The sequence below is a fragment of the Biomphalaria glabrata genome, chromosome 4 (genome assembly GCF_947242115.1).
Source record: "Biomphalaria glabrata chromosome 4, xgBioGlab47.1, whole genome shotgun sequence".
Lineage (NCBI taxonomy): Eukaryota > Metazoa > Mollusca > Gastropoda > Planorbidae > Biomphalaria > Biomphalaria glabrata.
In genome coordinates, this window is record NC_074714.1 from 15,869,772 (window position 1) to 15,883,158 (window position 13,387).

At 37.7% G+C, this 13,387-nt stretch overlaps 1 protein-coding gene across 1 annotated transcript; it reads right to left on the minus strand.

Moving 5' to 3' along the window:
• Positions 1-7,903: 7,903 nt before the first annotated feature.
• LOC106053793 (uncharacterized) lies at positions 7,904-13,088 on the minus strand. The gene is made up of 5 exons (XM_013209413.2): positions 12,954-13,088; positions 12,547-12,625; positions 10,277-10,392; positions 10,033-10,059; positions 7,904-8,375 (listed from the first exon to the last, which is right to left on the minus strand). The coding sequence occupies exons 1-5, from the start codon at positions 13,018-13,020 to the stop codon at positions 8,242-8,244; spliced, it is 423 nt and encodes a 140-aa protein (XP_013064867.2). The 5' UTR covers positions 13,021-13,088; the 3' UTR covers positions 7,904-8,241.
• Between the last annotated feature and the right edge of the window lie 299 nt (positions 13,089-13,387).

Genomic DNA, 13,387 nt, shown 5'->3' on the forward strand with positions numbered 1-13,387 from the left:
ACTTTTACAATAATAAGTCTTTAAAAAATATTGTTACGAATGAACAGTGACAGGTAGAGGTCACTATGTGTGACCCCGGCGAGATGACACAGCACCGAGTGTTATCTGGAATCTATGCATGTAAACAATGTCAGGATGGGACGTGCCTCACGTGTTGTCCCAGAGGACGAACAGATTTACGAAGGGGGGCATTGTGACAAATGAACAGTGACAGTTAGAGGTCACTACGTGTGACCTCGGCGAGATGACACTGCAGCAGGCATCCTCTGGAATCGACATGTATAAACAACAACAGGATGTGATGTTTCCTCCCATGTTGTTCCAGAGGGTACTAGCAGTGTTTTTGCAACAATAGACAAGCGATTAGGGACTCTTTATAAACCAGAGAGTTCATGTGAAAAGAGTCAGTACAGTCGTCGACAGTAGAAGAGAGTGGACTTGAGCCGTTACAGTCGATACAGTCGATGTAAGACGTATACGCTACATGTTACAGTGACGAATTGTTATAGTTATAATTCAATAAAGTTATATAAAGCTGAAAGTTGAGTCGTCAAGTTCTTTGCAGTGTTTCTTTTATTTGTGTGCCTAGTACATTTAGCCAGAAAATCAGAAATACGTAACAATATAATTGTGCTTCCAATTAGGCCATTAAAATTTGCTTAATATACAATAGGCTGTGTAGAGCAATGTGATGAAATACATACTCTCTCTCTCTCTCTCTCTCTCTCTCTCTCTTTTTTTTTTTTCTAACACACACACACAGACACACACACGCACGGCGACCTCTATAATTGCACACAAAAAAATTCTACATTGTTAAATCTTATAAATTTACATTCTCTATTAAACTTTTGTTTGTATAAATGTTTGTTTAGCGGGAAAAAAATAACAAAGAATTGCGGATTTATGTAAAAAAAAAAAAGCCACTATCGTCCTCCGTAATTGCCGTCGCCGCTGGCAGATAGGCTACAATGTAAGCAAAAGACCAAACTCAATCTGGTAGGTAACAGTCACGAAAACAAAAGACCTGAATATATAAAAAGAGCAAAACATTCACTAAAAAAAATACTTTTAAATAGTTCAGGTATAATTAAAACAAATTAAGACGACAAATTTGTAACTCGAGAACACAATGAAGGGACTATGAATAAAACTCCTTCCGTCCACACACACACACAAAATAAAAGTCTTTTAATGAATTTGTAATGAATGGCATTAAATTTATTATAAACTTATAAAAAACAATTTGGACATGAGATCACGATATAATGGTTTTGCAAGCTATAATTTTCAACCCTATAGGTTGACACATAAAATGTACACAAGAATCAGAAATACACAAACAAAACTTAAGCATGCAGTAAACTTTGGAAAAACGTAATTAAAGTAATTTATATGTCTACAATTAACTGCAGCAGCAACAACAAAGTACAGACCTTCATCAATAAATGTCTGAGAAATGTCCTAAAAATACGCTGGTACGACAAATAGAAAACACCAAGCTGTGGGAGCTATGTGGACAGAAAAAATATAGAGGTGCAGATCCTAGAAAGTGGAGATGAATTGGTCACACCGTTTGAAAAGATAACAACAACAGAGCTAGACATGCCTTAGAGTGGAACCCCCAGGGAACAAGACGTAGAGGAAGACCAAAAAGAACATGGCGACGCAGTGTACTAGATGAAGCCGAGAGGACAGGAAGAGCTGGGAAGCCTTTAAAAAACTAGCAAGAGACCGTGGAGAAGGGCGTGTTTTTACTGAGGCCCTATGTTCCACGAAGAAAGCAAAGGAAAGATAATGATGATGTTATATCTACAATATCTAGCGCCAAAATGTCCGTTGCCAAAACTTTCCGCTTCAGGCCTAAACCTACCTGTTTTTAAGTATATGGAATGCGTCTTACTTACCTAGTCTATGAAATTACATGTCACTATATCGTAATGTCCTGATCTTACGCAATAAAATTTAACTAGATGGGTCAATATAAGATTAACAAAGTGGCAGTTGCCTATATTTTTAATACACTTAAGAGAAAATTTTATGAAATTAGAATAGTTCTGTCTATTCAAATCGTCAGAATTATAAACTAACTAGCCGATCCGCGGCGAAGCGTACGCCGCTATTTTGTGACGGGTGAACACTCCCTGAAAGACGCAGATGTCCAAATGTGGTGGGTTTGGCAAAACGACTATGTGCGCATGCCTGGAGAGCGAGGAAGGCGCGGGTGCGGCAGGAGGAGCGTGAGGAGGGTTAGAGAGTCGGCGAGCGTGCGTAGTGTCCCGAATGGTTGGGCGACGTAGAGAATTTCATATACAGAGAATATTACTTCGTCTCTCTCTCTTCTGCCGCGAAAGTTACGTGGGGTAACTTTGGCCCGACTTGCAGAAATAAAAGCGATATCTTTCCATAACTTTGTCATCGATTGTTAGAGAGTCGGCGTCCGTGCTTGGTGTCCCGCATGGTTGGACGACGTAGAGAAATATATATACTGTAGTAACTCCAGTGGCGGGCTGAAAGGTTTAATGTGTGTGCGGCCTACTGACACACACGACTCAGGCCAATCACACAGGTCAACCGCTGTCGATAGAAAAGGGCAGTACTGCTAGTACACGCAAATATGACCATTGTTATGGTCATGTAACCGAGAGCCTTCACAGTCGAGAGACAGTGTGTAAGAAAGGACAGTTGAGTCCAGGACAGCAAGGCAGTAAGGACTGTGCGGTACTTTGTGAGTCCTCGAGAATTTAGCTGTACAAGCTAGGATGACTTGTAGTGTTTAGTCAGGCAGTTATGTTAAGTATAAGAAAGCATTTGAAGTTAGTGTAGCCAATTGTGTTGAATTGGCTTTCGATGTAATTGTAATTAAAACGCCACATTGTTACTTGAGGCTCTTGTTGTCAAGTTTTTGAGTTAGATGTGCTGTGTTGTTGTTTAGCAGTGTTTACAGAAGGCCTGATAGAAGATCAAGATCGTTACTATACTCGAACTGCACCGACATACACAAATCGGTTCCACTGGATTCGACATTCTTTAGCAGTTATACGGTACGTGAGGCCTAGAAACCGGCTTAAGGACATATAATGTCTAATGACTGTGTGAGCTTGCGCTCCCAGAGCTAGTTTTATATGCAATTTTAGCTATTTTTTAAATGTATTTTTGTTGTATAGGTTAGATCTATTTTTATATGTATTATTTTTATAGGTTAGTGTCAGATTTTATATTTCTACTCCCACATATTTTTATATAGGTTAGTGCGGGATAGTATAAAAGTGATGTACTACATGCTGTTTTAAAACAGTTGAGTGTACATTTGACCAGTGGTCAGTACCATATCTGTCTGGGTGACAGCTGAAGATCTTTGTGGTCTGTCGTCTAATTATATTTTTATTCCTGTACCTGGGACGGCCTGTAAGTGTAGAAATATTTTATATTTTCTTTTACTAGATTTATGTCACACTGTAAATATGCTAGATATATCTTAATTTAGTTTTTTGGAATATTTTTCAAAAGAGTTGACAGCTGTTCCCAACATGCTGTGTTGAAGATGGCGGCGTCCATCAGTCCTTACAGAATATAATATAGTTTTGCATTTATGTATTGCAGGCTATTGGCTTTTAGCTGCTGCAATTACTCTGCTGAAATAGCTGCTGCTTATAACTGCTGTTGTAGATCTATTCTAATTCTAGGGAATCTAGTGTTATTTTGTTTCTGCTATTGATAGTTTTGTTATTGTTTCTGTAGATCTATTCTAGATCTAATTCTAGGGAAGCTAGTGTTATTTTGTTTCTGTAGTGTTGCCTTATTAGTGGCTTAGTTATATTTATAGTCTGTTTCTCAGTTCTGTTCTTAGTGAATAGTAAGGTACTGAGCCTAAGGACAAGGTGTTCTTGTTTTAGTTATAGTTATGGGTTGGTTGTAGTAGTAGGATATTGTAGATCTAGATTAGTTTATTGTAGTGTGTTAAGTTAGTGTAGAATTGTGTAGATCTAGGTCTAGGGTAGTAATTGTAGTGATTTAGTTAGATAGTTGCTTTGGTTAGTTTGTTAGTGTTTGTAGTGGTGTAGATTTAGAGGGTTTTAGTTAGTTGATGGGTTCAGTTGTAGTGATTAGTCAAGTAAGTGTATATATTATATTTTATTATTGATTTATTTTTGTATGTAAATAAAGTTTCTTTTGTTTTATTTATTGTAAACTAAAGTTTGTTATCTTGTTTTCATTTAGTTAAGTTAGTATAGTTAGTTGTCTGGTTACTTAGGTGACTCTAGCCCCGGGGAATGGGAGCGGGCAGGGTTTGACTCCGGGACCATCGATAAGTCCAAACGACTGTCCAGTGCGCAAACCGCACGATCAGGCAGCCATCCAGCCATTTCGTAATTTCACATACACTGTCATTCGGTTTCCAGGCAGGTCTTAGGTTCCAGCCATGGGCGTAGCCAGGATTTTTTTTCGGGGAGGGTTTTGGGGGGGGGGATTCCCCCTTGACCCCCCCCCCCCCCGGCGGAAAAAATATATATATATATATATATATATATATATATATATATTTTTATATATATTTATATATATATATATATTTGTGTGTGTGTGTGTACATAATCTTTATTACATTCTGACCCTTTCGGAAGACGTTTATTGTTTATTGTATTGCTAGCAAGGGGTCTGGGGGAGTTCGCAGCGCTCCCCAGCGCGGGGCGAAGCCCCGCCGCCGAGCACTATTTCTGGTATTGAAAGCCAACAAAATGCATATTCTGAGGTATCTACAGTGCATTATCTTGCTATTAAAAAGTTTATTTCAAAAACCTAATATGCTATTCTTACTGACTTAGACCCTCTCGCGCCGTTCGGCGCATTTTCCGGCAAGCTGTTTACGCAACTCTTATTTTGCGTAATTCATTTTGTGTGAGAACATGTCCCGCAAAACCTCATGCGACGCTCTGTCACAACCTTACTAAGGATTCGACTCCCAGTTCGGCATATGATTTCTTTGATTTAGACCCGATCTCTATGTCTATGACTGACTCCTAAAATCTGTCTTAGTCATCTTTGTTGAGACACATTTAACGATTTTCAATTTCGGCAGAAGACTATTCACACTTTATTAATGGAGCCCAAGCCACTGGTAGAAATTTGTAACTTTCTTGACTACGCTCTTGGAATTACATGTCTGTATTTCGCTTTAGATTTTATATCGAAAAGGAAAGTTTTTTCGTCAAATCATCTGTTGAGGGGTTTTAAACTAAGAAATCTCTGGAGTTTTTTTGTTTTGTTTTTAATTCAAAACCCCATTTAGCCTACGATCTTAGAATTTGGTGACTGTAGTTAACTTTAAAATAATATTGAAGAGAGAGGTTTTCAACTCTAAACGCTCTGTAGGGGAATTTTAAACTCAAAACCATCTGGAGGGGTTTTAAACTTTAAAGAAAAAGCCATCTGGAGGAGGGGGTTTTAAACTCAAAACCCCTTTGGCTACGCTCATAGATTTTATAGTGTGTAATTAGCTTTTTTTTATATTGAAGAGGTACTTTTTAGCTTCAAACCCAACTGGAGGGGAGGGGGGTTTAAACTCAAAACCCCTTTGGCTACGCTCATAGAATTTTGAGTGTGTAATTTGCTTTTTTTATATTGAAGAGGGGGTTTATCGTAAATTTTGGAGGGGGTTTTAAAATCAAAATCTTCCTCAACTGTGGTGTTGGAATTTGGGGATTGTTGTTTGCATTTTTTTTTGTTTTGTTTTATAGAAGAGGGGGATTTAACTGCAAAAACCTCTGGTAGGGCGTTTAAAATTCAAAACCCCCTGTAGGGGGGTTTAAACTCAAAGCCCCCTGGTAGAGGGATTTGTATCTCAAAACCCCCTGATAGGTGTTTTTTAAATCTCAAAACCCAATGGTAGAGGGTTTTTAACTCAAAACTGCCTCGGCTGTGCTGTGGTAAGTGATGATTTAGTATTAAAATCTCACCTAAAATAAACAAAATGAAAGCAAAAATCAGTCACTTAATTCCGTTCCCCCCCTGCGGGGGGGATTTCATTTCGGGGGGGGGGGGGGTTTGAACCCCAAGAACCCCCCCCCCCTGGCTACGCCCATGGGTTCCACCAATAAAGGGTTTGCAAGCTAATAAGAGGAACTGTTGGAATAACATTGGGTTCTATCGTTTTTATAAAGCTTATATCAACTCACTCTGTTTGTCTGTCTGGTAAAAAGGGTGTACACGTTGTTTCTTACATACCCATTCTCAGATTAAGCTGAAGCTTCGCACAATTACTCATTGACATTGACAAGACATGAATCAATAAATAAAAGTAACCAATTAGATTATTCATTACTGGCAAATCATTATTTTGTTTTATAGCAACAAGAGGAACTAATACTTCAGTATTCACAGACATGGCTAACTGTGTTGAATATAGTCCCCTTGAATAATTCCTAACGCAATTTATCCATTACGTATTCTTCGATCAAGTTGATACTTTGAACAATTATTAATTGTACCTAACAAAACATGAATCAATAAACAAAAATAGTCAATTAATCAATTAATTATTGGTTATTAACTAATTTGGTTAATATCCAATAAGGGAAATAACATGTACATTATTGGTAGATACAATTTTAAGGACGAAGTTCTCCCCCTTTAGATAAGCTTTGTTTGTTGTTTTTTTTTAAGTATTTTTATTTGTGTACTTGTTCTTCCCTTGTAACCACTGGCGGATCCAGGGGGGCGGGGGGCGGTAGGGGCGATCGCCCCCCCACTCGGCCGACCCCCCCCCCCAAATCCCCCCCGCAGGGGGGGAACGGAATTAAGTGACTGATTTTTGCTTTCATTTTGTTTATTTTATGTCGCATTCCCTTGGGCACTCCCACAGGAGTTTTCATTCTACCGCCCCTCCCATTTCCAGAGTTTAAGTAATTTCACATGAATTTATCATAATTATTTTAAGAAAGACTTTGCATTGGAAAAGTTAGAATTCAAACGAAATTTTTCAGTATAAGAATCATGATTGAGATGAGTTCTAAACCGAAAAAAATACATCTATACTCGCCTTTTCCCAATCTTTACTCAATCGGATATTTTTCTAGTTAAATAAATTTGGGACTATAACTCACAACTTATACTACAATGTTATTGAATATTATTTATCGAATAATTTTTTTTCGGCGGCTATACTCGAAGCCAAAATCTAAATATGTGGGGTATCTTATCTTTTCAAGGAACAAATCGGTTTTATTTGCAATGTATTAAGGGCCTATAAATTCATATTAGAATATCTTTCAAGTACAATATTATTCAAAAGGTCAGGAGAATGCGTTTCTGCAGTGAAAAATGCCAGAAAACGCTTTTGGCGTCGGGGCTTCGCCCCGAACTGCATTAATGAATAATGAGCTGTAGATGTCAGGAAAATGTGTTTCTGCAGTGAAGAATGCAAGAAAACGCTTTTGTCGTCGGAGCTTCGCCCCGAACTCCATTGATGAATAATAAGCTTTAGATGTCAGGGGAATGCGTTTCTGCAGTGTAGAATACAAGAAAATGCTTTTGTCGTCGGGGCTTCGCCCCGAACTTCATTAATGAATGATGACCTGTAGATAGGAGAATGCGTTTCTTCAGTGAAGAATGCAAGCAAACGCTTTTGTCGTCGGGGCTTTGCCCCAAACCCCAATAGGGAAACTTATAGCGTTGCCCCACTTTTCCACCGAAGGTTGAGAAATGCTGCTTTTTTAAATTCTCATATATATATATATATATGTGTGTGTTTGTGTGTGTGTGTTCTGTACACACGTTTATGCATAGGGTTAGGGTTTACTGGGCGTTAGGGTTAGGGTTTGGAAAAAAATCGCCCCCCCCCCCCCACTCGAAAGTTCTGGATCCGCTAGTGCTTGTAACCAGAAATAATGCTAAAAGCAAGACATAGACAAATATCTTTATTTACACGTCAGTTAATAAAACATCGAAAGTATACACCATATAACAGAGACATAATATACACGCTGCTTTTTTTTTACATCAACATATACATATATTCAACACAGTATAAGTATAAATCGATTCTCTTTTAAAATGTAGATCAATGTTATAGTATGGATAGTCAATATTATTATTATTATTATTATAACTTAATATAAATGTAGCTTTCTTTACATAAATTATAACAAACCTTCATCTCTCGAAATATGTAACATATATCTCTAATATATCTCTCATAACGTAAATTTATGGTAAAGTCAATATTTTAATTTAAATGTAACTTTATTTCATTAGTTTTAGGGCAAGAGTCCCTAGAGACACAAGGGCGATTGTGACAAAAGATTGTGATCTCAGACCGTTGACATTGTTTCCTGGGGTCACCCCAAAACTTGCAAACAAGGAGCTTTTTTGCTGGTCTGAAAAACATTAACAAGGTAATGAACGAATAAAAGCAATTAAAAGTCTAGTACTTTTTTTTCTAACACAATTATGATAATTGAAGTAATCTTAGTGTATGAGCGGTAAAGCACTTGACCTCCCAACCGAGGGGGTCTCGGGTGCCATTTTCAGTGAGGCCTGTGATTTTTTTACCGTAGGGATTTTTAGAACGCCCCTGCGATTGGACCACAGATCTATGCAACCTCAAAAACAATTTTTGATACCTATCAATAAAATGAAAGAAGATTACTCATCACTAAAGGACTTTACAATAATAGTAAAATAAAAAAACACACTTTTTACTTTTATTATTCATAGCTGGGAATGTAGAATCAAACCTTACACCTAGCTCTAAAGATATATGTAACATCTGCAAAACAAAAACAAAATGTCACACAGAAAAAAGGTGATTCAATGTGGCGCTCGTGTTGAATGCACGCTGTCTTCATATAATTACACCAGTGTACTTGGAATTAGGAGGAGCGGTGGCTGAGCGGTAAAGCACTTGGCTGCCAAACTGTGTGATTTTCAAAAGAGTTGAACCGAAGGCTCTTCGAGCTCTGGGCGTGTAAGCCTGCTTGAACAAACCGTTCTGTCTGGAAGAGGTCCAAGTCAATGCTTATGTAAAGCATTGCTATTTCCGATATATCTGGCACTCCGGGTGCATGGACTAGAATGCATGGCTTAAGGCTGAGTACACCGGGAACCTCCGCCATTTTTCTATGTTGTACCAAGCTAACCGTGCAGGACTCGCCTTTAGTGTAACGGCGCATGGATTATCGACAGGGATGTGGAAGTTCTCTTTCAACTCCGCACCGTGCAAAGGGAAAGCTCTCGCATTCCCTTGGGCACTCCCACAGGAGTTTTGTTTCGCTATTCATTTAGCCTAATCACTTCCTCAGGTAATCGTTTCCACCCAGGTGCCACGTTGAGGCAGTAAGGCATACCCGAGGGCTGCCGAAGCTGACATTATTCTGGGAAAAGTAAAGGCTACGTCGTTAGCCTTTACATCATCTGCCCTATAAGCCACAAGGTTTGAAAGGGGAACTATTATTCATTAGGCAACAAAGATGCACCACGGCACTGTCTAATGTACGAACTGTTTGATTTATTTGATGCAGACGCTTCTTTATTCTAGTGTTGTCAGGTAAAAAAAAAAAGTTGTGCAGCATTTTAGCTTATTCCTAGATTAAAATTAACACTCAGGGAATCCAATTCTATGATCTGTCATCTCAGAACAAACAATTTCATTCTTCTCATAGATGCAAGTACATTTGGGTAGGGGTACACTTAGACCTAAAGTTTGGGAAACACTTTTGTAAGAAAACCTAATGAAGTAAAAAAAAAAAAATTCTTCAAACGTCAAGAAGTATTCGAAAATTGGCAGAGAATTCATTACCAAAGTGCCGACAGTGAATTGAAAAGCACTTTATTCTTCATATATTATTGCATTTTTTGAGAGGTGCTGAGCCAAACAGCACACACGGTTGCGAGGAGTTTGATTATGCCAGCAGCTTTAGAAATATGTCATTTTGGGCAATAAAACATTGGATATAGATATAGAATAGATCTAATTCGTAGCAATGATTACATGAAAACAGAATATAAAATGTAAGTTAAAAGTTAGCTCCGTACCTCCTGATATGTCAATCCATCTGGTATCTTGAAAGAAAAAAACATTTTTTAAAAACTTTAGATTAGAAATTAAAGATATTAAATTTCTTTTTTAAAGTATTTTTATTCGAGAATTAAAGTATGTAATTATTTAAATATATATCTAAGGTTAAATTAACAATAACCTATAAAAAAGTTTTAAACCATATACTATTTTATGAATACATGACATTCATTGATAAATAGATTTTATTATAAGTCTTACTGCAGTTATATCCACTGTCCTGTATAACGCTTTTAAAAGAATTGTAAAAGGTCTGAGCCCAATTGGTACCTAAGTTGCAGGAATCTGCTACACAATATGCATAGGTGTTCACAGCTCTAGTGTAAAAATAATTGAATTTAAAAATAGATTTTTGATAATGTTTTTTAAAAAAAATATTTAAAATAATTAAATTTTAAAATTCTTTAAAATCAGTCGCAAAGCAACCACGGATAATCTTACAGAAAAGAGATGAATGCGCGGTCACCCAAAACGATGTCACCCACACATAAGTTCTCCCTCACTCCTGTCATGAAGCTGTCCAAAAAAAAAGCCAGTCTGTGATCAGCGACTTCGCAGGTTTCGCCAGGGAGTAGCTTTAATAGAAACCGGCTCCTGGAGCAAAGAGTGATCACGGAGTACCAACCGAAGCGAAGCAAGGCAAAACGTTGATAACGAAAGATCAGATGGGTGCACGATGGTTAGAGGACTCTCAAGCAAAGAACTCATATAGTTCATTACCTGCTGAAATATCATATCGATCTTGGGGCTTAACACTCTTGCAGTGGCGTAGCAAGGGATTTGGGGGCCCCGGGGGGCTCGACCTCTTTAGGGACCCGTGCATTTTGACATTCGACATCATGACATGAGATAATGGTGTAATATTTAATGTAAAAACAAATTTCAGATTCATTTAGGGGCCACCTTAAGTTGGGTTCCGGGGGGATACTCAAATTTGGACTCCCCCTCCCCCACCCTAACTACGCCACTTCACTCTGGACTCACCAGCTGCATTCAGAAGCAAAGAAATGTGGACCTTAGTCATGAATGACCCAAGTGGTTCTCATTGATAGTTATGGACTAGCAAAGAGAAATAAATCTGAGAAGCCTTAACGATAATTTATATATATAATTCTCTTCATGGCTCAATAGTTTGGACAAGACGTGAAGGAAAGATCACTCTTTTATTCTTAAAAGTCGGACTAGAATTACCACACGTAAAAAAAAGAGGAGGGGGAAAACAAATAGTGTTCATCTGTCGCTAAATAGCAGGGCCGGACTTAACCATTGTGACCAAGAAGTCGTGGAAAGAGAACAAGTAATCTACTCTGTATTCACCCGTCACTAAATAGCAGGGCCGCACTTAACCATTGTAGGCCCAATGCGAAACGGATTTCGAGGGGCCCAGTTTGGGTAGGACCATTGTGACCAAGAAGTCATGGAAAGAGAATAAGTAATCTACTATGTATATTTATAGGTCACTAGCTAACAGGGCCGGACTTAACAATTGTGGGGCCCTATGCAAAACGGACTTCGAGGAGCCAAGTTTGGGTAGGGAAGCGGATAATAAGTGAACATTAAGAGTTTGTATTAGAAAATATATTCGTCTTTGCATTTAATTCATTCTTTACTACGTACAGAATTACTTTACGAGCCTTGCGTGTAGCGAAGTCATACAGTATATCATAAGAATTCTGTTTCCTACATAGATCACGCTCAATAGCAAGAATTACCAAATGTTTTAATCTATCTACGACAATTGCTGACCTTAAGTAATTCTTCATTAGTTTGAGGTGCGAGAAGCTTTTTTCACTAGATTCCACAATTACAGGTATGGCATAATGTCTTTTTTTTTTAATCACGCGTAGGATTGGCGTTTTTCATATTGAATGACACCCCAAACTTATAATTTTGGCGATATATATCAGGAGATTTGTATGAGTTTTTTAAAGATTTTAGTAATTTCCGGATATTTCGAAGACTTTTTCGTATATTTTACAATTTCAGAAGATTTCCAGGAGCTCCTGGTAAATCGACAGGAGGCCGCGGGAAATCAGTTATAACTTATAAAATGGTTTAATTTAATAATTTATACACCTAGAATTAGCGCGGGTCATATGAAAGTAAGGGGCCCACTGCGGTCGCATAGGTTGCAGTGGTCTAAGGCCGGCCCTGTAAAATAGCGGCGTATGCTACGCCGCGGGTCGACTAGTATTAATTAACATAACAACTTATTATTACTATATACTAAGCAGATGGTTAGAAAATTTTCAAATTGAAAACTAAAAAAAATTTGAGAGCGTCAATTACAGTAAAAAAAAAAAAAAAGAAAAAAATGGTCATAAATTTTAAATTTGATTCAAAAGCATTTTAAACTAGAAACTGATTAATAAATAGCTAGAAAAAAAAAGAAAGATAGATAGACAGAACTATAAAGAATCAAGAAATCTATTAATGCCCTTATATATTCTTTTATATAACCAAGTACTTACGAACAGATAGTTGCTCCTGCTTTAAAGTCGTCGTATAAGGAATTGATACATTGAGTGTACAACGAATTATCCGTACAATCTATAAATATACCAAAATGAATAAATAATAGTGAAATATTTATTAGATATATTTATTCGATCCGTCTGTCTGGGAGGATTCTTTTTCTTTTGTACGTTTTTCTTACAAAGCTTATATCAACTCACACGGTCAGTTCCTATGTCTGTCTGGTACAAAATGTGTACACTTTATATACCTCACACCCTGTCAGATCAAGCTGAAACTTGACCTGTCTGTGTTCTGGCCAGCCATTTTGCGCATTGGTCATTCAATGTGAAGTAATTGTAACCAGATAGATAGATAAGATAAATAGATTATCAGATAGATAAATGGAAAAATAGATACCCACAGCTAGTTGAATATGCTGATGCATATCCTGTTGAAAGAAGAAATAGCAATGCCCACTGAAGCGTCATCTTCTGCCAAAGTTTGTTTTTTTTCAATTTAGACTTAAAAGGTAAGCGAGTCTTTCTGTTGGAGTTGCAGAAACTAATTTTTCTGAAACAGTTAGGGTATTTTATACCCTTAAACATTTGTTTAATAGAGCGTCTCATGATCGATACCCTAAGAAAGGTTATAAAAAAATGGTTCTTAGAATTGGACATGCTTTCATTGTGATTGGAAAACAGGGTTATGTTAGCTTTTGACACTAATAAGCGCTAGTGGGAAGCGTGGTCGAGAGGTCAAGTGCGCTTGAACTTGGCTTGGCTATCTAGAAGGGGACTCGAGGTTCGACTCCCGACTCGGGCAGAGTTGTGTTTACTGAGCACCTAAAGGCAGCAC

Excerpts from the sequence above, each read along its gene's own strand:
- LOC106053793 (XM_013209413.2), bottom strand. The coding sequence starts at position 13,020 with ATGACGCTTCAGTGGGCATTGCTATTTCTTCTTTCAACAGGATATGCA. Across the intron at positions 12,626-12,953 it reads ATCAGCATATTCAACTAGCT|ATTGTACGGATAATTCGTTG; the intron begins GTGGGTATCTAT and ends GTATATTTATAG. Across the intron at positions 8,376-10,032 it reads ATGGATTGACATATCAGGAG|ACCAGCAAAAAAGCTCCTTG; the intron begins GTACGGAGCTAA and ends AATGTTTTTCAG.